Genomic DNA, 25,950 nt, shown 5'->3' with positions numbered 1-25,950 from the left:
CCAAGCAATGGAATATCTGACAGGTTAATGATGTCAACTCTGAAAGGTTCAGAATTCTGAAAGTCAGACCTTAAAATTTTGTGCTAATACAATAACTGAAGCTTCCTCTCAGAGAAAGAGGGATTCCCTGATTAAACTATAAATAATACCTGGCCATTTAAGTGGAATATTTAAATATTCCAATTATTGACACATGTCTGTAATTTTTAGTCCTAAAGAGAGTTATTTATTTCAAACCTCAGTGTATATTTGTTTTCTTACATTTTAGACACTAAAAAGTGACATGTACCAGTGAGGGGATTGAAACTACCCTCGTGTTAAAACTGTGCCTGATGAGTCTGGAGGATCTACACATCTGCCTTGCTTATAAGAAGTCTAAGTTTCCTTTGACTCTTTTTGCCTGTCTACCCCATAATATCTAGATTTTCAGTCCTGGTGTGTGTGAGATCTCTGGCCAGGCAGTTGTGACACTGAGCTCTGTCCACCGGACTAGCTCTGTGAGTGAGCCCTTCCTCCCCATCATTACATGGACGGTGAGACGTTTTTCCAGATAAAAGAATCATTCTTCAGGCAAGTATGTAATAGTCACTCTACCTTCCTCACACTTCCTGCCAACAAGCATCCTGTACCTCAAGACTCCTTTATACTTTATACTCTCAAAAATTAGAGTCACTGTGGTTTGGCATGTATGGCTTGTATCTGCTAACATCTACCATATTTGAAATTAAAACAGAAACATTTAAAAATAGTTACTAGGGGCACCTGGGTGGATCAGTGGGCTAAAGCCTCTGCCTTCGGCTCAGGTCATGATCTCAGGGTCCTGGGATCGAGCCCCGCATCAGGCTCTCTGCTCAGCAGGGAGCCTTCTTCCTCCTCTCTCTCTCTCTCTGCCTACTTATGATCTCTCTCTGTCAAATAAATAAATAAAATCTTAAAAAAAAAATAAAATAAAAAAGTTACTAATCATGAAATATATAACAGGAGTTAACCCATTGCATGTTAACATTAAATAGTCTATTTTTATGGAAAATTCACTATTTTCTAAGACAAAGATTAGTAAGAATTGTGGCGTTGATTTATATTTTGCACGTCTCTTTAATGTCTGGCTTAACAGAAGCTAACTAGATTCTTACATCTGCCTCTGTATTCAGTTTGATGTTATACGTTGTTTTGGTTGAAGTAGTTGGGACAACATATACCTGGCTAGAAAAGAGAAAAGTATTTTGACAGCGTTCTGCATAACTGTGGCTAGTCTTTGATAGTCCACCAAAACTTGGCAGGTGCTAGTTTCTTAAAGGTTAGCTTTAATATGGGTTCTGAAACCATGTCCATAAAATTTTCATACTCAGTTACGTTAAAATACCTTGGTCCATTTACCCTTGGTGGATTTGGAAAAATGGTCATTTAAAAAGTCCTCATTCACTGAGTTGTGCATATTTTCACAATGCTGTGACACATTTCCTTGTGCAAGATCAAAAAAATCATATTCGTTTTTACCCCCACCAGTCTCAATAGAGAAGTCTTTAAGTACTGGCTTGCTCTCAGTTTACAGGGGTAAATAATTTTTCAGATTTGTAGTTCATACCTACAAGCTTGAATTTTATCATTGGTAACAAATACTGTCATTTTTTCTTGAAGCGACAAGCTCACTTCATTCATTTTTGAGAACACACCAGCCACATCTGTAAGTCTGCGTAGCCGTGGTCTGGTGTGCTTCAGTCCTGCAAGTAGAAAGGGGTGCTGGGAGCAGAGCCTGAACTCAGCCTGTCCTGCACCCAGCAGCAGAGCTCCTGTAAGCACACTTTCATGTCATCACGCAAAATCATGAAAAGGCATGGACTTAACAGTTGAGATTTATTAAGATTAGCAGTTCTTACTGTTTTACAAGATATTTTGTAAATGATAGTACTTTTCTTAATTTAACTGTTAGTATAGTTTGATGCCATTGCCTTGGTTCTTGCCAAAGCACTGAAAATTTTACCCACCACATTGCTTGAAATATGAGCACAGTGAAAAGATGAACAGTGTTCGCTTGTTTTCATAAGAATAGTTTGACTTGGTGGGCCCCCTGTAGGATGGCAGGGGCTCCTGGGAGTCCACAGCCCTTACTTTATTTGTTTTATTTTTTCAGTGTTCTCAGATTCATTGTTAATGCACCACACCCAGTGCTCCACGCAATACGTGCCCTCCTTAATACCCACCACCAGGCTCACCCATCTCCCAACTCCCCGCCCCTCCCAAACCCTCAGTTTGTTTCTCAGAGTCCACAGTCTCTCATGATTCATCTCCCCCTCCAATTTTGGAGATGCAGACTGTATTAATGCTCTAAGAGAGCGCTAAGTTAGAGATGGATACACCAGCAAGAGAGGGATGAAGCAAGTTCTCTAAGGGTAAGCCTTGTACAGCCTTCCCATTCAGTGCATTGTCCTCACACCATAAACTCCCCGAGGGCAGGCATATCGCCACTGGGTGCCTGTCCCACAATGGGATACTGTGAACCCCATGTGTGTCTAGGAAGAGCAGCTGGCCCTTGCCTCCCTCCCATATCAAAGCTACATTGTCCAAATTTGTAGTCCTCAGGGGAAGAGGGGCAGAAGATGAATAGCCTTGCATTTAGATCTGCAACACACTTAGCAGAACACAGAAGATGGGAATAAAGTCATGCTTTGACCTCTCCCATCTCAGAGGGCAGTGGTTCAGTTCAGAGAGTAGCCCCAGTAGGAGCTGGAGTGACCAAGCACATTTGGAAGGTCCAAATGTAGCAGAGCAGTGAGCAAATGACTAGACTTCTCCCATCTGACCTGTGCAACCGAGTTTGAAATGTATTTATTCAGCATCTTCCCTGGAAAATATTATTAAATATTATAAAAGGACTATTCGAGAAGTAGGACTCAGTGAGAGCGTATTGGACGTTTTTTAGTCACTTACCCTGAAGGAATTTCAGATCTTTCTGTTATCTGTCATAATGGGAAAATGAGAGTAGTCCCAGAATTTCATTTTAAGTATGACTTTTAATCTGTTCTGCTGTATCTATAAAAATTCTTAATGGTTGCGTGAGGATCCCAGGCTCCAAGAAGAATGGAAGCACTGGCCTGCGGGCCGCCGGACTGGAACTGTTACCTGGGCCATGTGTGCCCCTTCCTGTAGTTTTTCCTGTCACATAATGAATTTTCACTAAATGCCTGCTCAAATATTAATTTTTGCCAAAGGATTATAGATAAAATTTTTTCTCAAAGGAATGAGCCAAGACAATCCAGAAAAACACCAACCCTTTTATGTTAAATTTCAACAGCGCAGAATTTACTAATTTAATTTTGGAAGAGATCCACTAAAGATCAATTCTGGGATGAATTCCTGATTCACCTCCCCACCCCCCAAAATTGCCAAAACCATCGCAACAAGATATCCTTATCTTAGACTCTTGATTGAGACATGGACAGGATTCAGTCCTAGTGTTAATATCGGTCTTCCTCTGATCTCTACAGAAGACAGTTACGAATTAGACAGGTTCCCATCTTCTGACCTCATTTTTCTCACCTGTAAAATTAAAAATGTCTGCTTCAGACAGGGGCTTTGAGGATTAAGGGATAATCTGTAATGCATTATAAAACTAAAAAAGGATTTAAAAAGAGACAGGAAGATTGAGTCAGGAGGATGGGCTAAGAACACTTACCTGATCCACCCGTCCTCCCCTTTCAGAATCCAGGAAGTGACAGGAAAAAGTTTGAAAGATTCCTGAGGGAGGGAGAGCAAATGGAAGGCAATCTATGAGAAAGCAAAATGAAACAAAGCCCAGCCGTGGCAGAGAAGTTTGCTGCTGTGGTGGGGGGTTTAGGGCAGATGCAACCCCACACGTGGCTATCAACATGGGGCACCAAGAGAATTGACTGGAGAGCTGCATTTGGAGTAGCCAGGCTAGTCTGGCTACTGAGAGGCACTCAGCAGTGCCAAGCGGTAGTGTTTCTTCCCAGACTGTTGTGGCCATGCAAAGCCAAAGCTGACTGTGTCACCCGGTAGAGCAACCAGGAGCCCCAGGTAAAGGAGACAAATTACTGATGTATCCCACCCAGTAGTACACTCTGTTCCCTTTCCACAACCACCAGAATAAAGCTATTTTAAATAAGAGGTGACATGTGCAGCCATCAAAAGAAATGAAATCTTGCCATTTGTGATGACATGGATGGGACTAGAGGGTATTATGCTTATCGAAATAAGTCAATCGGAGAAAGACAACTATCAGATGATCTCCCTGATATGAGGAAGTGGAGATGCAGCGTGGGGGGCTTGAGGGGTAGGAAAAGAATAAATGAAACAAGATGGGATTGGGAGGGAGACAAACCATCAGAGACTCTTAATCTCACAAAACAAACTGAGGGTTGCTGCGGGGAGTCGGGTCAGGAGAGAGTGGTGGGGTTATGGACATTGGGGAGGGTATGTGCTATGGTGAGTGCTGTGCAGTGTGTAAACCTGGCGATTCACAGACCTATACCCCTGGGGCTAATAATACATTATATATTAATAAAAAGAAGCCCTGTTCAGTATTAAAAAATAATAACAATAAGAGGTAACATCCCTAGACAGACAAACTGAAAATCTCAAATCAAAAACATCCAGCGAGTCCAGAGCATTTAAAAAAAAAAAAAAAAACACTCAGCAAACTGGAAAACTAATACTTGGACAGAACAGAGTTCAAAGAGTAGAAGGAATTTTTCTTTAAAGTAAGTAGTTAAATCTTCATATGGGTCAGAGGACATGGAAAGCCACAAAGGCCAAACCAGTTAGAAAGCCTGGGTTTAAAGTCAGCAGAAGGCCATTGAGTATCACCAAAGGATAAAGAGTCACCAAGTAGGATAGAAAAAATGGATGGAAGATAGAACCCGAAACTTCATAAGTAACCTAACTGGCATTACCAGGACAGAAAAAAACTAAGAGTAAGGGAAAGAGAGAATTTCATAAAAGAAAAAATTGAGAAGTTGAAGACACAAGTTATTATTTATATTGAAGGGCATACTGAGTGTGCAGAGAGCTGTGAATGTAACATGAGATGAGGAAAGAATTAGGGCCAGGGATAAGCATACTGCCCTAGCTTTCCTGTTGAAAGGATTAACTTCAAACTTTCTAGGATTAACTTCAAACTTTCTAGCGTTACAGAAGAGGATAGGGCAGCTCCTAATGGATAAACATCGGCTATAGCGCCAGACCCACCTGGCTTAACAGCTTTGGGTCTTATGTGTTCATGATTGTCCTTGGATGGTTTAGGTAACTTCGAGAGTTTCAAATTTTATTATATATAAAGGGATAGAATAATATCTACTTCCATCAATTTGTCATGAGGTTAAATGAGAAAAAATACACATGGGTGTACACTTCCTATGCCCCTGTGTATACCAGCTGACCACTACTAGTGGAGTAATTCCCCCTTTTTTGAGAGTTCATAAATTTCTTTGTATCCTGACCCTGACTCATCTATTGCCTCTTCCCTCCTCTTTCAGTCCCTCAGCCAATCCGTGTCACCTTCCTACCTTCCTCTCACCTCCCAATGTAATGAGACTCTGATCCCAAGGTATTTTGGCCACCCCTTCTGTGCTCAGACACACCTGTACCCTCTTCTGTGGAAATGTACTTGTTCATCTTCATTAGCTTCTGGAGAGTAATGATCACACCATATTTTCCAAGTCTATTCAACATCCCCAAAATATTAAATCCTTTAAGTCCTTTTATTTTGTACCTTTAGAAGTGAGGCAAGAGGAGTAGTGTGTCGTTCACCTTTATTCACTAATAACACTTTGTATTTCTTGCACTGCTTTGGTGATTTTAATAAATTTTACTGTGTGTCTACCTTGTACTAGGTATTATTCTAAAGGAGCTTGAGGTATGTCATTGAATAAGACAGCCCCAAGTCCCTCCCTGAAGAGCATATATTCTCATTCTGCTGAGAGGAAATAGTACGTATAAGAAATGAGCATGTAGCATGATAGAAAGCGACATATGCTGTAGAAGAAAATGGAGCAGAGTCCTGTGGGTGAGGGTTGCCGGAGCAGGGGGGTTGCAGTTGTAATGAGTGGACCTTGTTGAGACGGCCTCATTTGAGCAAAGTCTTAGAAAGATGAAGTTAGCCACACATATCTAGAGGTCAGAGTATTCTAGGCAAAGGGGATGGCTGGTGAAAAGAATGACTACACAACTTTTTTTGCCCTGAGTGCACTGGAAACTGACTATATAGGAAGTTTTGCCAGTGGTGGGCCATGAATTCCAGGGGGTACAGAGAAAGGATTGCAGAGCTGGGTAGGAGCTGAGGACAGACAGCAGCAGGTGGGCAGGACTTTGAGGCCTGTGGATAAGAGCATCCTAGTGGTCTAGGGCTTGCTGAGCTAACATAAATACAAGGAAGGGGTCTCATGTGATTGGCTTCAGTGACTTTAAAGTAGAAATTGGTTGAGAGTCTTGAAGAGGTTGCAAGGGCAAGAGACAGATAAATGTCGGGATTGCCTTCTTGATCCCACAGGGACAAGGTGATAAGGGCCTCAGAGTTTCTGTTCTCCTCTTAGACCCCTGTCAATGGAGAGTGGAAGGTCTAGAGAGTGGACTTAGTCCCAGGGCTGCAGTTTGCTCCCTGGCCCCTCTGTTGTCTGCTTCTTGACGCTGGTTGACGGAACCAAGAACCTCTAGGAAAGCCAAGAGTTAGGCCGCATCTTCATACTTCCTTCAGCTACTGGGATGGGATAGAATGTGGAGGAATAAAAGGCCCTGGGCAGACATGGCCTTAGTACCAGCATGAGCAGCCCACTCTTGATCTGTTCAGGGACCAGCTTCATGGATCCCTTGTGATGGAGTTGAGGCCTAGTTGGCCTAATGTGTTTTCCAATCTATTATTAATGTTATAGTATAATGTCATATGCATAAGTGAAGAGATTCTTCATGTCTTTTACCCTTTGTCATATGTTGGGTGTTGAGTTTATCCTTGGGAAATAGGACACATCTTTGGTTAGTAGACATTTGAGGGGCACGTGCTGAAGGGCTGGCAAAGCAATTCAGTGGAACTGACAGCTCTGAGAATGGGCTCAGCTGCTCCCAGCTTCCTGGCTCAGTGACAGTCTTGCAATAAATAATCGGAAACTGGGTGAAATGATAGAAAATGTCAGTTTAAAGTTTTCACTTGTCAAAACCGTGATGGTCTTATCACCAGACCATTGCCGGAGCAGCAAATTGCGCTCTCTCTGATCCTCCTGTTCACTGGAAACGTTCTTCGCCCCGGACTTTTCTATGCTGAACAGTTTTAGGGCACTTCACAGACCGATGTCCAGTCTAAACTGATGTGATGTCCGTTTGATCAAGACTTGGTTGGGTCAAAAAGCCACTGTTCAACCTCTCTGTTGGTGAGCTTCAGTGCCTGCCATTTACAACGTCGAGGTGCATAGAGGGGACCTCTGTAAAGGATATTCTCTTAGGCCTGTGAAGATGTAACTCACTTTGTGCAACAGATACAATTCTCAAGAACATCAGGGTTTTATTTGTCTAAGGAGCCATTATGCTGTAACTTCTGACCTTTGGAAAGAGGACTGAGGTTCATTTAATTTAGTGCTGAGTTTCTATGAAACATTAGCCAATTTATTTGCAACAAAATGAGAAGTTATTTTGACTGCTTTGTGGCCAAATGCTGTGCGTGAGCCATCGAGAATGTCAGAGCTGCCCGGGGTCTGCGTAGCTTCTAGAACAGGCCTGTGGTTTGACGGATGGAGCACAAAGGCAGCAGGTAGGACCGATGTCCCAGGGAGCCCGGCAGGTGGGGGCCCTAGTTCAGACTCCAGTGTCTTGACCAGTATTTGACACTGACATTTCATCGGGGGTTAGTTTCTGAATTTCTGAACTCAAGATGGGAAAAAAAAAGAAAATACTCTACTTTAAAGGTAATTCTCATATTTAAAGCTATAAAACCTTAAAAGGTAGGAAAGCAATATTCTTATATTCCTTGGTGTTGCTGGATTTTTGTTTTTTAATATAAATGTTTCTTTGATCCTTTTTTAGCTATTTCCTCCCATTTGCTTCTCACCAGAGATAAATTTGTTGCCTCGAGAGAAAGTGAGGGCTACTGAAAGGGAGAGAGGGAATTTGAGACCAGGCGGAGAAGGCAGTGATAATTCACCATGATCACAGGGCAATGAGTTCTGTGTAAATCCTTCTATTTCCGAGCATGAGGAGCGATCCTGGATGCCCCAGAGGGGGCAAGTCAGACATTCTGGAAGAGCGATAGAGCAGGTGAGAGGAGACAGGGAACTCCCCTCTACCCCCACCAGTGCAAGGTGGCCCCACAGTGAGCACAGCCCGCAACTGGTGTAGGTCTTCAGCACATGGTGTGGGCGCTGTCCCTTCTGAGCTGTGTGACTCCAGGCAGGTGGCCCAGCCTCACTGAGCCTCTGCTGCTCCGTCTTCAAGGACAGTGATTGACATGGAGACGTGGTCAGTGAAGGGGTCTCACTGAGCAGCGTGCCCACCCTCCCTCTCGCTGGCTTCCTCCCACGTCCTCTAGGAGTGTCAGCTCTCAGCCTGAAGACCTTTTTATAAAACTGCAACCACGTGCCCCTCCTCAGAAAAGCTGCACGTTACCACGTGGTATAATAGGTCAGCTGTAGGAGTGACTGTTCTCTTCCTGGGCAACATGTAAAAAGCCGTGGAACTTCTTAACATGGCACATTCCAGAGAGCTTATGTCCTATTCCGGCGAGCTCCCTTCATAACCAGTATGTTGCACTGTGTTTAATTAACTAGTGAGGATGTGATTAAACCAGGATAACAAGATCTGACCTATATTTTGCACGTGGAGGAAGCATTTTCTACCGAGGAATAGTCTAGCCCCGGCGTTTGATCAGTGCTTATTAACTCCGTGCGGTGGAGGTACTTGTAGACACTCGGATTGTTCAGACTTTTTCTTGCATCTGTGCCTTACGTGTGCAGTTTGCTCTGCCTGGAAGGCCCCCGCCACTGTCTACCTGTCCGTCCCTTCTCTGCACCCCTTCCTCAGCTTCACCCTCCTGGCGGGTGGCTCAGAACTGCTCTGACATTACATTCTCTGGGAAGCCGTGTGATGCAGCCGCTGGTGAGGCACGCCTCCTCTGTGCATCTAGAGGGAGGTCCTGGGGCTGGGCGTGGTGCGGGGGGTGGGCAGGGGGGGACAAGGAAAGTGTGCCATCCCGGGGAGCCGGCCCCTGGGAAACTGGGAAGGTTTTCCAAGGAGGCAGCATCTGGACTACAGACTGAGCAGCACGGAGATTGGAAGGAGAACAAAGAACATCTCTGGCAGAAGGAGGAGTAGAGGTGAAGAGCCATCTGCACGTGCTTAAGGCAAAAAAGAAGCTGTTCCCTTGCTTACTGCTTCATCCTAGGATGGCTCTGCTGTGCTGCAGCCATCAGAGCGGCTGAGTCTCTGATGCCGCTTACCTGACAGGACGCGTGGGAAGAGAGCCAGGTGTGGATTTGATCGACGAGTGTGTCACGTATCTGTTCTCTGAGATTCTGGCTGGCATCCTGACTTTCCGATCTGCAGCAGCATCCTTATCTCTAAAATGGGTATGACAGCCCCACTCACCTCAGGGGCTGCTGTGGGGACTCCGTGGAACCTCGGCAGCTGGCACTCAGCAACACTCACTCCGCAGATTTTATTATTCATCTTGCAACTTCCTAAGGTGTTAAGCAGCTGAGCTGGATCATTTTCTATTTTGATTAGAACTTCTTACTTGATTGCATGAGGTTGGAATAATGAGAATGTTTATTTCCATGACAGTCCAAGATAACAAATTCAGGACGATTGTTTCCCTACAAAATTAAGTAGAGTGGGAAAGCGCAAAGCCTGAGAGGGTAAGTGGAAGCTCCTCCCCGGATACCCAGAATAGCATCATAAACTACTTATATCTGCCATGGCTTAGTAATCTAGATTTTTCATAGGTTTGTTCCTGTAAAAAATTGTAGCCTATTTCGTATTATCTGCAGAAAGGCCCTGATAACAGGCTCCCTCTGCCCCCCACTCCGCCCCATATCTCAAGGATGCCGTACGTTAGAACACAGATGTGCCTGTGCTGTGCAAAGATGCTCCGCCTCCATCCTCATGGACATTACAAGGGGGCCATGACCAGAGGGCACAGAGTCACCCTGCTGTCCTTCGCAACACAGTCATCACACCGACTTCCCGACAATAATGCCACAGTGCTGGTAAAACAGAACATTAGACCTCAGTCCCGGTTATAAAGCGCTGTGAAGCCTACAGATTGCTCAGCGTTGGGTTTTCTGGTAGGCAGGAGTTAAAGAGGAAGGAACGTCCTCGCCTTCTTTCTGTTGGACCTGTGGTTCTCCGTCCTCTCCAGGGCCATGGGGCCCGGCCCGGAGCACTGTGCTGTCCGTGGCACACCCGTCGTGTGTGCGGACCCTGCCTTTCCAGGATGCACAGGCTGTGTATCCCTCTGCACAGACACACTCACGTGGTGCTCATTGGCCAAAGCCTGTGGCTAAAGTGCCTGGCACATTTTTCAGGTATTACAGCTGGAAATCTTTGATATTCCTGAGGTCTAAAGTTTCCGTGCTAGATCTCTGTCATCTCAGTGCGAATTCTTTCTTTCAGTGTGTAGCCCTGCCCTTAATTGGTTTATCTTTAAGTTTTAGAATACTTCACTGAATATGATTTAAGCTCATGGTCAAGTTATTTTATCCTGTTTTCACCCTTTTTTTTTTTTTGGCGTCTTTTGTTCAATACAGTGGTGCTGATTACTATGATTATGGACATGGACTCAGTGAAGAGACCTACGATTCCTACGGTGAGTAGCTGGCCCACAGCGGGCAGCGTGGCCCCAGGAACACCTTCAAGACGGAACTGAGGAGAAATCCATACGGACGTTTTGACTGAAACAGCGGCTCCCCTTTCAGTTCGTCTGTGCATATCTAGCTATTTTCCGCTCCTTTAAGATTTAAATTTAATATTTAAAGAGGACTAAAAACTCAAAGAAAATTGCCTGCATTCACATTCTCAACTTAGATTTTCTGTTTGGGTTGATTGCCATGTGCTGATTTTCTCATTTATAGAGTCGTTTGCCAGACTGCAGACACTTGATAGCTTGGGACTTTTTGAAGTGTCTTTGCTTCTTGACAGTGAAGGAAAATGAAGCCCTGGAGACTGCAGCTCCCAAAGGATTGTCCCACCCCCATCTTCATATTTTAATTCATCTCTGATCCCAAACCCTCGAAAAATGTTACAGTGGGAGTCACTCCATGAAGGTTACAAAAGCACTGAGCCAGGTGTGGGGGGCCATAAAGCTCTCTCAGGCTTATGGGGAGACAGCTAAACCCCACTTAATTCAGGGAGACCTGGTAGAGATGCTGGGGAATCCAGGTCCAAAGTCTCTATGCAGAAGGAGGACAGGTTTAATTAAAAGAATTGGCGGCAGCAACATAATGATAGTAAGAAGCTCCTTTGCCGGAGGGCAAAGAGATCAGAGAACAGGAAGCTTCAATCAGTGGCAAAGCTCTGATAAATGCCTCCAGTACCCAGTGCAAGTGAATCAGGATTCTGGTTAATGGATGTTCTGACATTTCTCTGAACATAACTGAAAAACCATTTTCCGGTGCTCCTTTTGAAGTGCATTTTGTTATATCACCTGCCCCAAGCCGTGATGACCTCACCTTGGATTTTTTTTTTTTTTTTTTTTTTTTTTGGTTATTTGTAACAAACACTTAAGAGAAATACCTTGGTTTGCTGAATGCTGTCTACTTAAATGGATGCAAGTTACTTAAATGGATGCAAGTTAGCTTGAGGGAATGACGTTGATTGCATGCTTGTTTCAAAAGAAGAGGTCATTTTAAGTATTTTTTCTTCACAGCCTTTTCAAATTGGTCTCAGTGGACACATGGCTTTTAAATTGCTGTATGTTGCTGCAGAGGTGTTAACTGTTGGTAGTTGGAGACTTGTAGATGACTTGTTGAGAGCCCTGGGATGGAACAGGTGTTTAATTTCAGGAGATGGAGATGATGGAATGCCTTTTGTTATTTGTACACTTGTCTTGTATGGATTTAGTATTATGATGAGTGAGATTTGACATTCTGTCTTCAAGTTTATTTCATATGCGGAAAGTATTGTTGAGGCTACATTTCCCCGAACACGACTTCCGTTCACTCTGTCCGCAGCAGGACCCGGGACTCCCTCCCACCCTGCCCACCCCGACAGTGCTCATCGCGTTTGTCTGCTCCTGCCTGCACAAATCTTTGTGTTGTCTTTGTTTTTGCTGTCAAAAGAAGTCTGAGTAATCCTCTTCCCCTTCTCTTTCCCATTCATAAATGTCTTAACATTTAGCAAAAGGCGGTTCAGTTTGCTGTTTGAGTGTGTGAGCTTTTGTTAAAAATGAGTGACTAAAAGGAAAGTTCTTGCAAAGTCGGTTGCCATTTAAGATACAAAAATCATTTTTTTCCCCATACTGATAGGTATTATTAGTGGGGCGACCATTTTCTATTGTGTTTGTAATTTTTCTCTAAGTAATTACCCTTGTTTTTGTTTTTGTTCTTTACCCCTAGTACCTCAGGGCTATCTGTCTTCAATATAATGTCTACCACTGGTTTAGGGTTAAGGTAGATTCTGAAAAATGAAGCCAGCGGGATCCATGGCAATGATCTAATTGTGATTCGATATCTTACTGATTTTAGGGCAAGAGGACTGGACTAACTCGAGACACAAGGCACCTGCAGCGAGGACCTCAAAGGGCGTCTACAGAGACCAGCCCTACGGCAGATACTGATTGTACTGTCTGGTGTTGTGAAATAGCCAGTCTCCACCAGTCCTGTGTACTGTTCAAAGTAATGTTTTTCTATGAACAATCCCTTTTTAAATAAATCAAAATGCTTAAAACCTGAATGGATGGAAGTTTAAAACTACTTTGTGGAAACATCAACCTGGGCAGAAAAAAAAAAAAAAAAGACATGTAAAATTTTGTTATTTCCAGTCTGTATATGAAAAAAAATAGGTCATCAAAAGGAAAAAAATAACTTTGATTAACTAGTGTTAAACAAAAAACTAGGTTTACTAAATATGTTAATCCATCCTTTTAACATAAGCCTCACCTTTCATTTTAAAGGTTTCCATAGCAATTAGTTATTTTATCTTTCAGCCATATGCTAGTTTTTTTTTTCTTGCCAACATGCGTAAAAAGGGAAGCCAATTACAAGTGCAAATAATGTGGTATTCTTTTGTAACTCAAGTCTTGAAATGTTCTGTAGTGTTGAGCAAAGTCTTCTCTTGCTTGATACTAAATAAACTTTTGAAAGAAATTCCGTGTGTGTGAGCTAACAATTTCATGTTTCTCTTATTTAAAAAGGCCTTCATAAATAGTTGTAAACAGGGAAAGAGTTCATTTAACAACGCTTGTCATAAAAGGGTCACACTAAACATTGTACAACTGACTTAAAAAATGGTATAAAATTAAATGTACCATTCTATACTCACCGTAGATTTAAATGCTGTTTAAAGAGTCCACATGGTGTTAAGCTGCGTGAGTAGCACGTTAAAACGACGCAAAACCAAATCTTGTTTAAAAACTGGTTTTAAAATAACTACTGATTTTCTGAAAAAGATGTGATCAGTTTTCATCTTGTTGAGCGTTTTTTCACTAGTGCAACTTTGGATTTTTTATGAGAATTTTGGTACCTTAATGAACACCTCGCTCCATGCTGGAAGCAATAAGCACAAAGCTTTTAAAGACAATCTGACTTGACTAATTGAGGTCGCACTCGCCAAGGCTGAGGATGTGTAACCCTTAAACGGTCTTCATTGTCAAAGGTAAATAAATCAAATAAGATTTTAATCTCACTTAATTTATCTTAATATAACTAATAAAACCAGGGAGATTACAACTTAGCAAGTTTCATTATCCATTTTAGAGAGGTTTTAAGATCACCTAAATTCTCATTTTAAAAAGTTTAATTTGTTTTAGTAATCTAAAAAGCCTTAGTTCAGTCAGTTTAATTGGGGCCAATTATTCCCTATTAAACAAATGTAAAACCTCATAACTAGTTGTTTGTAATACATTCTTTGGTTAGTAATTGAGGGCACTTCTTAAAACTGACAAATTTTTAATAAAGTTATTCTTTAATCATTTGGCTTAAGTTTTTTTTGTTTTTGTTTTTGTTTTTAATTGTAGATGATGTAAAATGTTTAATTTTTGTTTCTTAAGAGATTTCCTTCTCTTTGATTAAAAAGGTCTTTTCTTTTGTTAGGAAATGTCAGCCATCTTGGGAATTCAGAGGAACTGGTTGTGCCCAAGGAGCAAACAAAGGTGAGTGCCTTTTGTTCCAATTACTGTGATGTGTTACGGAAGATGAAGACAATTTCATGCTTATCTAAAGTCCCATGGAAACTATCCCACGCTGGTTCCTATTACCAGCACTGGTGATTACGGCAAATTAACTCCTCCAGTCAGGACAGAAGCTCCCTGAATATAAACAAGTCAGACCCACCCAGCCTTGCTGGTGCCACGGAAGGCAGAGGCGTAAGTCGTCACAGCAGTTGATACTTGGGTTGCTTTCTTCAATAAGAAATCGAAGCCCAGGCAGTAACATGAAAAAATGTCCAAACTATTAAGGCAAAAAAGCAGTTTATCAAGCCTAACGTATAATATGACCCCAATTTTATTTTTTATTTTATTTTTTAAAAGATTTTATTTATTTATTTGACAGAGAGATCACAAGTAGGCAGAGAGAGGAAGGGAAGCAGGTTCCCTGCCCAGCAGAGAGCCTGATGTAGGACTCGATCCCAGGACCCTGGGATCATGACCTGAGCTGAAGACAGAGGCTTTAACCCACTGAACCATCCAGGCACCCCCAATTTTATTTTTTTTTAAAACTGTGTGTACTTGCTATATATTTGTAGGTAAAAAATTATAGTGGTATGCACCAGATTTTTGACAATAATTATCTTAGGCTTGTGAAAGTATGACTTTGTGTGTGTACTTTTCTGTCCTTTTTGCAAAACAAGTTATTACTTGTATAAGACAAGTAGCATAACAGTTGTTTTATAGAATTATTTCGCTTTTTTTTTTTTTTAAGTTAGGGATCTGTAAGGAAAATGTATCATTAGTTTGGTTGATTCAGGGTATTCTTGTTTTTTGTCTTGTTTTTTTTTTTTTTTTTTTTTTTTTTTTTTTTTTTTCTAAACCATCAGAAACATTACTTAGGCCCTGACATCACAGAGTGTCTTGCTTTTTAAAAGTAGTTGTATTTGAGCTCTGCCCCTGACTATGTGCCTTTGGACATCAGCATAAGGGGAATGATGCTTAATGCATATAGTTGTTACTAAGAATTGAGTGAGCTAATACTGTTAGTGTTTTGAGCTAATATTGTGAGTGTTTTGTAACCTAAAAAGTATTACAGTAAATGTGAAGTTTAATTGTCAAGTTGAATGCCTGTATTTAATGTGTATGGGAAATAGCTGAGCCTTTTTCCCCTCCAATAGTCAAAATTCACCTGAAATAATTACCTTAACTATTGGGAAGAGAATAGGTCTCTTTATTCTCATGGATCAAAATAAGATTTTTGGTTTTGAGGGGTATTTGGGGGGTGGGGCAGGGGGACTTTTCTTGCTTAGAAAGAGAATGTGACACATCATGCATTTTTTCAATGTGTGGTTTTAATATTGGAATTTTTCACTCTTTCCTCCTTAGTAAGTAATTTTGGAGGGGGGATTAGCATATTGAATAATAATGTAGGTTTCTTAACTGAGAGATTATAAATAGGTCCCTAGAGGGTAAACCCCCAGATGGTCTTCAGAGCTAATTCATAGGAATTAGTGTTCAGTGTTATGTTTATTTTCATTTTATAGAGAACCCATAGCCCCATTGGACTATAAAAAGGGATCATGAGCCAGAAAGGTCAGGAAGCAGTAGAAATACTTTTGGACAAGAATCCTCCTGCTTGGCTTCCAAGGGCTTCCCATTTTTAGCACATAGTCTGCCGAGCCTTATTGCTTCCGGTTTCCACATGAAGACTCTGCTGTAGACACGGTCTTCCCACCCCTCAGAGCACGTTGCATCGTTCCCAGATCTTTTCCCCTAACCTTCGTCTACCCTCCTGGGATTAGTTTCTCTCCTCATTTTACAGTGTGTACTGAGCTTGAGTTCTGTACTAGACATAGAAGCGGCACCGGGAACGTAAAGATCTTTAAGACGCGGGCCTTCCTCAGACTGCGGCAATTCAGGATGGAAAGGAAGCGTGCTCGCCCCTGTTCCTTCACCCACAGAAATCGTGCCCGCTCCTCAGGACGTGGCCCAGTGCCCTCTCTGAAGTAGCATGCTGAGTTTATACTCATTTTAGTGACGTAGGTGGGTCACACGTTGCCATTACGACCAAGCATAAGCTTGTCACTCTCAGTAAATGATTTCACTGAATCCTCACAACTACAAGAAGGTAAGTGTGGCCTCCATTTTACAGAGGAAGACACTTAAGCTTCAAAACGTGAAATCATTTAGGTAAAAAACTCACACCCAGCAACTGGTAGAGCCAGTTTTAAACTTTAATCCAGAGTCTCTGTTGTTGGCCAGGCTCTGGACTAGCACTTACTCCCCCATCATCTCTTTGAGCGCAGGGGTTAGTCGACATGTTTCCTGTAACTCCCAGAGCCCTGAGCATCATGAGCACACAGCTCCTGTCCCATAGTCCCTTCCCTGTCTCTTCCACTCTCCCACCAGATTCCTTTGGATGTTCTTTGATGGTACTTAGGTTCTGAATCATCTTCTGATCAGGACGTCGGCTTGAATCAACATCAGTGTCCATGCAGATACGTTGTGCTACAGATCCTGGAAGTTCAGTGCCAATGACATAGTCCTGTCCTTGAAGACGCGACAGTCTGCTGGGGAGATGGGCGAGGAAGGAGTTCGTAGCACAGGTGCAGGCACGTGGAAGAGAGACGTGTCTGCCAGGCAGGTGCCAGCAGGGGCGTAAGTGCCAGTAGGAGATGACCTCAGCACAGAGGGGAAGGCATTCTGGGAAGCATTCGTATCCCAGCTCTGTCGTTGACCAGCTCGATGGCCTTGCTTAATTGCCTGACCTCTCAGAACTACAGTTGAGATGGCCGTGTCCCACCCATAAAATGGCACAGGAATGCCGGCTACCTCTACCTCGGTATTACTGGGGAAGGATTAGAACCGCGTGCAACACTGATGTAGGTATTTGCTTGTTTGTTGTTTAATGTAAATGCACGCAATGATAAGAAAGTACGATTGTCTGGGAGCCGGCAGCTAGATGAGGTAAGCAGAGAAAGCGGCAGATGTGCTGTCAGGGCAGCAGGGAGCACGTATGAAGGGTCGCACACGCCCGTCTAAGAAGCTGAGACAGGGCGACCCCATTTTCCATTGTGACATCCTCCTCACCTCTCCGCTTGCCCCGCTCCCTCCCCCTAGGCAGAGAGGGCCTTGTCAGTCTCCGCTTCAACGGCCGTACCGCCCTCTGTTTGCACTGGCTATTGATCTGATATCCAGACACAGAGTGTCTTAGAAAATAGGGCTCCCACCTTTTACCCTCTCAGTCTCCTCTCAGCAGAGTAAGTGTTCAGCAAGTCAGTGAATATGAGAGAGGGACGTTGTCAGCGGATCGAGAGGGTTCCTAGCAGACAGCGTCAGGGGTGCTTAGGAATAGTTAGCAGAGACCAAAAAAACCCCAACAAAAACAAAAACCTTACTCTTGTCCACAGGATTATATTTCAGAAGGTCTAGCTCCATTGGTTTAACTCAAAATTAGACAGTGCTTCTGGTCATTGTGTACAGAGAAATAGATCCCAGAGTCTAAAACCAATAATTTGGAGAAAAAAATAAAAATGTAATGAAAAGTCTAATTAGCCAAAATAGAAGCCACTTTATCGGGTTTAGGTAATGAATATAAATAATAAAGTTTGTTATTTTCTATGCAAATAAGATCTATTTGCAATGATATTCAGTGTCTTGTACAGATAGAAAGGGGAAAAAAACCCTATGATTATATTGAAAATCATGAAATCTACTTTGTCTTGATTCTGTGTCCATCTTTCAGAAAGGCTGTAGAACATTTTCAGATCTAAATTGCATCCCCCTCTTACCTAATGGAAAATCCCATCCAACTGAGGTTGATTCTCAGTAGGATTCGATTTCAGTGATTGGAACCTAGCACCAAAATTGTTTCAGACCTTAGTGTGATGAGCCCCCCCCCGCTGCCTGCCCCACCCCCCTGCCCCCCCACACACACACTGGCATGCAGGGTAGAACTCAGGCTCTTGGATTTGAACCCAAAGCCCAGCGTGATTATGTTCCAGCGCCATCAGTGCCATGGCTGCACCAGCCTTACTGCTGGACATCCCCCTTGGTGCTTTCTTGTCTGGGTTGTCCACTGCCTGAAATCACGTTTCCTTACCCCTCTCAGCCAGCTCTTGGCCCAGTGAGTCATTGAGGTCTGTCCAGCTTCAAAGTGAGCCTGGAAGCTTCCCCTTGTCCCAGAAGCCTTCCTTGGCACACTGTCTCCACCTCAGGCCTAGTGTTGAATCCCTGCTGAGAACTCTTGGAGTTGCCTGAATTCTGCAACAACTGTCCCTCAACGGATCGTTCATGCTCCTCTCCACGCACCCGCACCAGCATAGAAACCTCTAGTGTATGCCCCATGCTTCTGCCCGGCAAAGGATCCGTGTACGAGCAGCTGAATATGCGAGTGAGTGAAATGAACAAGGTGTTTCAGGGTCTCGACAGTAGAGGAGAGTGGACTGGGACGTCCTTGGCCTTACCAGGTGGAGTTAGAGCCATCCTTGAACTTGGAGAGAATTTGGCAGGTTCTTAATGTGGTCATTCGGGTGTAGACAGAGATTCCCAAAAGTCTCGTTTGACCACCACTGCTGGCAAGACCCGGGCCCTGCTCATGTGTCCGTGTTTGCGGCCTCATACCTGACAGGGCCAGAAATGGGGAGAGAGAAGAAATGGGCAGACGCTGTGTGAAGTGAGCCGGGCTGGAGCTGGAGGCATTGTCCCCGGGCTCCGTCTCTGCCCCGCTCATTGACGGGTCTTTCTCACCAACTCTAAGACGAGGCTCTTTGAACGTGGAATCATGTCTGTCTTGACTGGTCCACCCAGATGCCAGCATCATGCCTGGCACACAGTGGGGGCTGATGAGGTGTTCGGTGTGGAACACAAGAGGAAGGGAGGGAACGAGCCAACAACCTTGTAATTCTTAAAATGCCAGCCCTGAGCACTTTGCAATATTAGTTTGGTTTCTTAGTGGAAATAAGATAGTTACTTCTGCAACTGCTGACTTGTTTAGTGGAAGGAAATGGGAAGCTGGAAAGCCAAAATATGTCCTTTATTTCATAGTTAATACATGTGCTTGGTACAAAATCCAAAAATTTTAGGGGTATATGATGAAACCCCCAAGCCCCCAAGAAGCTGTTGGCATTGGTTTTGGTATACTTTTCCAGAGATAGTCTGTACATGAGCAAAGCACATGTTTCTTTTCTATTAGCTTTTTGCATATGAAACAGTACACAGTTTACTACCACCTTTTTTTCATTTTAGAGGATATCTTAAAGTTCATTTTCTATCATTCTGTAAAGCTACCTTTTTCTGTTTATTGACTGAATAATAGTTATGTGGTTTATAATTTAAACAAGTATTGATGGACATGAAGTTCACCTCCAGCATTTTACACTCATCAATGCGAGTGCTAGAAAGCCTAGCCCTCCATCTCTGTGATTGCACACATTTGTATACAACTTAAGAACAAATTTCTGAAGTAGGGTCATTGAACCTTTCCATTTTTTATGACTATTACTGTATTGCTTTCCTGAGGAGACTTGAACCCTACATACTGCATGCATTCCTCACTGTCAGCGGTTAGCACCTGTGCCCCACTCCAAGTGGGCGCCCAGCATGGCGGCTGGCACGGTGTGGTCAGGTCTGGGTGTGGATGAGTGAGGCATGTGGGGGCACCAGACCCCTTCATTACAGCCCCCAACTCCCGAGCCTGAGTGGCTTTGCTTCGGGGGGCCCGGGGTGCTACTTTGCAGTGTCCCCACCCAGCTTTTCCTGTGCTCTTGTTCCCCAGATCCTGCCCACGCTTTGAGATCTTCCCTCTCTTCTTTTGCCAAGAACCCTTTTTTCTGTTCACTCTGAGAGTACTGGCTGCTGGCACTCGATTGGCAAACACCTAATTTGGAGCTTTGGGCCAGAGTCCCTCAGGGTCAGGAATGCGTCCGTCACATTGTGTGCCCTGAAACAGTCATCAGGCTGTTCTGGAAGGACCCATCGATGAACTAAACTAAATCCCAATTAATAGATTTACTATATTCGATGTTTACCTTTTACAGTATCAGCCTTTCAGTTCAGGTGGCATCGATGGGTCCCAGCCCCCCCCCCCCCCGAAGCACGCGCAGGTGGCACCACATGGCTCCCGAGACGTGGCTCCTGTCTCAGGTCATGTGCAGCGATCAGAGGCTAAGTGAAGGGGGAGGTGGTGCAGCCGGGGGGCAAGGGGGCGAACCCTGGGCAGAGGGGCAGGAAAAGGTTTCGCAGAGATGGGCAGGCATTGACAGGCTGGTGTAGGTGAGTGAAGCAGGCACTGACCAGGGCAGGAAGCTGCGCCATGTGGGGGGACCTGAGCAGGTGCCTAAGCTGGGAGAGGAACAGGACAGTGCCGGGGAGCTGGGAGGGGCCAGGTCATGGGGCACCACGAATAGTATGGTGCTGACAGGTCCCCCCAGGGCCAGGGTGTGTGACCAGAATCATGAGGAACAAGCATTGTGACGGCCACTTCTCCATGCTGATTGGGTTCATTCTTCTTCCTTCCTGATGCCCATTGGGTTTTTGAAACAACAGTTATGTTCTGTGTAGCACATTAAAATATATTCCTTGGTGTTAATTAATAAAAACTTGTAAATACATCTGAACGTTGGGTCTCATCTCAGAGGACAGGATGTCAAGGACTGTCCAGTGTGTACCCCTAGGGACCCGTTTTACATTTTGGTATTAGAGGTTCCATGTCAAACAAGGGCCGTTCTGGAATCACACCCAAAAACCTTGTAATGGAGAGTATTTTGATCCTCCTCATACTAATTTACCATGCATCTGCCTTACTGAACACAAATATTTTATGTTCTTAAATGTCTGTAATTCTTATTTTGCCTCATTTTCCATAAATATCCTTATTTCTGTTAAGTTTCTACTTGCCTCCTTCCTCTGCCTAAATCCTGCCTTCCCCAACAGAGCATAAATAATTATTAGCTTCTTGATGTATACAAATGTATTTCGTCTTCCTCTCTTTCAGGGGCTTTCCTTCGAATTATGGACTGCTTAGAATTCGTCGACTCACCAACGTGCCTAGTCAGTAAATGAATTCACTTGGGAGCATAAAAATCATCTGAATTTTTTTCACAATTTTATGTCCTGTGAAATGTTTTATAAAATGATATGCTTTTTTAATTTGGAAAGCCTGTTTAAAAAAAGGAAAGAAAATCGATCTTGTTTTGTGGTCTCCTAACAACAACAAACAAATGATTTGTGTGTTACTTAATAAAAGCTGCCCATTTCAATCTCCTGCACTTTACTATAAACCTAGAAAAACAAAGTCTTGTTATTTCAACAAGCTTTAAATTTTGCACACTTGAGAACCATCTATGCCTGGAAACTCAATGAGAGAAGTCCAGATTATATACGTAATCCAGATTTGAAAATGATTTGTGTGTCTCAGTGATGGACCAATAAATACGGACGTGTTCTTCCAAAAGTATCCTGTCACATAAAAGGTTAATATAAAGGCTTTTGCAGGAAGCAGAGTGGTACAGCCAGAAAAGAAAGCTGATTTTCATGCCTCTCTGTAATTTGTTATGGAACATAAAGGTCATAATCCCTGTGGACAGTATTATTCTGTTCGTTCTCCTTTCTTCATTTACTGTTGCATTGTGACTTTAATTCCGTATGCCCCAGGAGGATGTTTTATTCCTTCTGCTGGAAGCTCACACAACATGTTTCCTAGTCTTGGAATTTCAGGAACAGTCTTGTGCATTGTTAAATTGTCACTCTCCTACCTCAAAGACACATTTCCTCTAAGGCATTCACATCGACTGCATGCCACGTTGGGAGCATTGTGTTAACCGTCGAGTAACTTCTAAGAAGCTTACTTTTCTTTATCCTCTCATGATGCATCCAAAAAACAGTCTTCACTCGGCCATCATGCCTTTGCACTTGTCACATACACAGATGTGCATCTCAGAAGCTCGAGGACGGACAGCCCCAGCTCGGAGAGAGTGCAGCACAGGCCACAGGGGCAGCAGGTGGGAGCCCCGCCCCTGAGGCTGTGAGCGCCCCTCAGTGCTCGGTCCGGAGGGCGGTGCACAGTGACCGTTCCAGGGACCCTTTGTTTGAAATTAACTGAACAACCAGGAACTTCAAACCATAAGCCAGATTGTTACAAATGGGAAAAAAAAAAAAATTGAGCTCACTGGTTGCAGCCTTTCCACCCACAGAGTCAGGGACACTAGTCGTAGACCTACCAACAGTCCCAGGGACTCGAACTCTCCAGCTCCTCTCCTGTCTGTCCCCTTCTCCTCACTCCCACTCCTCCCTTACTTCGCTCACGAAACCCATACTTGTCAAGAATCTCTTCCGTGCTGGGCACTACCCTACAAGCTAGAGCGGGCAGCGAACAGATCAGAGAGCCGGTCCTCGGGGAGCTCACGTTCCACCAGGAGGGGGCAGGCCATCGGCCACAAGCCCGGAGAGGGCCGGGTGGTGCTGGTGCTGTTGAGGAACAGGAGTGCACCATCATGGGAGACGGGGGTTCGACTGACAAGGCAGCAGGTTAGCAGCACCTAGAAAAGGAAGCGTGTGAGCCACACCAAGATGCGAGCAAGTGCAAAGGGGCTGAGGTGGGGACAGGCTTGGAGGCTTGAGGAGCAGGGAGGGTGTCGGTGTCGAAGCGGTGGCACGAGCAAGGGGCAAGGAAGAGGACAGTGAGATTGGCGGGGGTGGGGGGCCGTCTGGAGCATGTAGGGCCGCCTGAGAGCTTTATTTAAAAGAGAACTTTGTGCAGGAGGGTTTGAGCAGAGGAGTGGTGTAACCCAACGTGTGTTCTAAGTCACTTTGGCAGCCTCCTTGAGAACAGGCTGTCGTGCGGCCAGTTGGAGGCACCTCCTCAGAGGCCACGGCAGTGAAGGGAAGAGGAAATGCTAGCCTGGCCCCGCGGGCAGCCGTGCAAAGGTTGGGGACCTGCCAAGCTCGACGTGCCTGGGAAGTAGAGCCCTTAAGCCTGTCCACGGGCTGATGTGGCGCGCAGGGCAGTGGCACTGGACGGCGCAGAGAATCTGGCGTAGGGCCACTGAGGAAATGCATCCCCTCCCTGCGATGGGAAAATGCAGGAGGAGCAGGGATATGTTACGGATTGGCGGTGGGGACACGCAGAGGCCTTTGTGACCCTGGTTGTCTTCGCAGAGTGAGAGCGGGGAGCAGATTCGAGAGAAGTTGCTGGCGAGGGTGTAGCCGAAATGAGGGAGGTGGGAGGGGCGCAGGGGAGGGATCCGCAGGGGAGGCTGGGCCCCAGCAGCACAGGGCGCCCCGGGAGCAGGGTGGGAAGTGGGGGGCCAGCAGGGGCTCCAAGGGTGCAGGTCCCCTTGCTCTGGGGGCTCCGGGGCTCCGGCTCACGGGACAGACTTCCTCTCGGGACTGTTTTCCCTACTCGGCCCAGGGCCCGACCTGGCCAGGACCCCTTGGGCGTCCCCACAGATCACACCGCGGGGCTGGGGAAAGCCTGAGAGTGGATCACTGAGCCCAGGAGCGCCAGTGAGCAGAGGAGACCTGTAGATGTGAAACGCGACTTGACGACTTGTCCTTTCCCTCCAGTCGGTCTCCGGCAGCTGAGCTCGCTCCTGCGCGTCCTCTCCGCTGCTCCCTGCAGCCTTCCGGGCAGGGCAGCTGAAAGAGCCGCTCCAGCCTTGGACTGCAAAGGATCCCAGTGACTTCTCATGGTCTTAAAAACAACAGCTGATGGGGTTTTCAACGCATTTGTAGTCGATCCTGAAGCTAGCTTTTTAAAGTGGTCACGGAGCTGTCCACGTTACGCTTGCTGCCGTGCGGTCTGAGGGTCTTCTGCAGGGCGACCTGGGCCAGGGGCTGTACCCCTGACCCACCGGAAGCTCTGAGAAAAAGGTGCTTCTGTGGGAAGTGGACAGCCCCTCCTCCGTGGCCCTGCTCAGCAGTGACCTCGGGGTTTCATTCCTTGCAGACCCTTCGCTGAATGTCCAGCTCTGACCTCTGTCCCAATGGGCCCGGTCCCACTCAGCGGCCTGTCCACACACCAGAACTTACATGTGGGCCCTTCCCACGCAGCCTGCCCCACATGGCGCCTTTCCATTGCTCTGCCCTTGACCCAAGATGCCCTTCCTCCAAAGCGGTCCTTGTTGGGGCTTCTAGCAAGAGCACAGCACAGCGCGTCAGAGTCCGGTGCTAACCAGAGCGGACACCTGGTGTCTCAGTTATCAATTCCTGCTGAACGAGCTATCCCAGACTTCAGAGGTTTACAAGAGCAAACATTTACAATGTCCTGTGTTTTCTGAGGGTCAGGAGTCTGGGTCACATTCTGGCTTGGAGTTTCTCACGGGATGGCAAAGAGTCCGCTGGGGCCGCAGGGACCTCTCACGGAGCCGCTCCCGGGCTGTTGGCCAGGGGTCCCCACGGGTCTCTCCACCGCTGCCTCCGTGTCCCCACAGCATGGCAGCTGGCTTCCCCAGAGCAAGTGGTCCAAGAAGGAGAGTCCACAAGAGAGAACACACGAGACCGAGCCGCAGGCCTTCATACCCGAATCCCAGATATAACAGTGTCACCTCCCCAGCAGCTACTGGCAAATGGCAGTCCCACTCCAGTGTGAGGTGACTGCACAGCTGGGGGCAAACGCCAGGAGGCAGGGATCCTGGGGGGCGGGGGACAGTGCTGGAAACCACCCCCCACCGCACCTGGCAGGTCACCTTCCGTCTCTGAGCCTTACGTCCTTACCTACAAAATGGGGAGGGTAGTGCCGCGCCTGCCTCCAGGGGGTTGGCAGAGGGAGACCCCGCACCTTGTAAGCACGTGATATAAATTAGTCGTTAGCTATTGTAGAAACACACCTCCGCGCGTGCAAACACGCACATGCACACGCACACACGCCCTCACACACATGCACTTTCAACACAGATGTCACCCCCTGATTCTGCAGGAATGAAAATCCTCCGCCATCACGCTGTGTCTCCTCCCAGACCAGGGACCTCCTGAGGGTCCGCCCTCCCCACATGACCCGGGCTCTGCACACAAGCAGGCGCCCAGGGAAAGGCCTGCCGGGTGACGTCTGGGTCCTCCACCTCGGGGAGTTGGCAGCCCCTTCCCTCCCACCAGCCGGTGCGGCCTCGACACTGCCAGCCACCACATGCTCTGTCCTTGGTGTGCGGGGCTCAGCCTTTGCCACTCTTCCCGCCCCGGCCATCGATAGCCCCCCCGCCCAAGCCCTAGCTCTCCTCTTGCGTCTCTTCTGTTGGGGGACCCCCATCTTGGAGCCACTTGCTGGACCCTGCCTCCAGCCATTAGACTCACTGGAAGCAAGAGGCTGAGCGAGTAGCTCTTCTGCCCATTTCTTCCAGATCAGACCACCTGGGTTTCGGGCAGGGCGCCAGGTCTCGCAGCCCCTGGTGTCCTCTCACCAGACTGGCCCTCCAGAGCCAGGCGTGTGTTTTCTGCCTTCCTACCCCATGAGCCGAGTGACGCGGGGAGAGCTGTTCCCGAGTCTTAGTGCTTTCATCTGTGAAATGGACATTCTTGAGGATGGCCCTGGAATGTTTTTGAGAGACCCTCAGAAGCTGGGTGCTGGTGTAGATAGTGGGCCCCAGGCAGGACGAAGGAAAGTGTCACTGTGGCTTATTCACTCTTCCAGCGCGGGCTGAGCTCCTGCTGTCTGGCTG

General features: G+C 45.8%; 1 protein-coding gene across 4 annotated transcripts in view; it reads left to right on the top strand.

Annotated features, from left to right (window-relative positions):
• KHDRBS3 (KH RNA binding domain containing, signal transduction associated 3) overlaps nt 1-21,558 on the top strand; it is a 185,602-nt gene extending 164,044 nt beyond the window's left edge. For 3 of the 4 annotated variants that reach the window (XM_082721608.1, XM_082721610.1, XM_082721609.1), the window contains exons 8-9: nt 10,743-10,801; nt 12,678-13,298. In XM_082721608.1, coding sequence (XP_082577734.1) covers nt 10,743-10,801; nt 12,678-12,769 — 151 coding nt within the window. In that variant the 3' untranslated portion in view covers nt 12,770-13,298. Of the gene's footprint in view, nt 1-10,742; nt 10,802-12,677; nt 13,299-14,243; nt 14,303-21,293 lie in introns of those variants that run through there. The other variant, XR_014309145.1, reaches the window with a different exon arrangement.
• Nucleotides 21,559-25,950: the final 4,392 nt, after the last annotated feature.

The sequence above is a fragment of the Mustela nivalis genome (genome assembly GCF_964662115.1).
Source record: "Mustela nivalis genome assembly, chromosome: 2".
Classification (NCBI taxonomy): domain Eukaryota; kingdom Metazoa; phylum Chordata; class Mammalia; order Carnivora; family Mustelidae; genus Mustela; species Mustela nivalis.
Note: the sequence above shows the minus strand (reverse complement) of the source record. Positions and strands in the feature narration are given on the sequence as shown.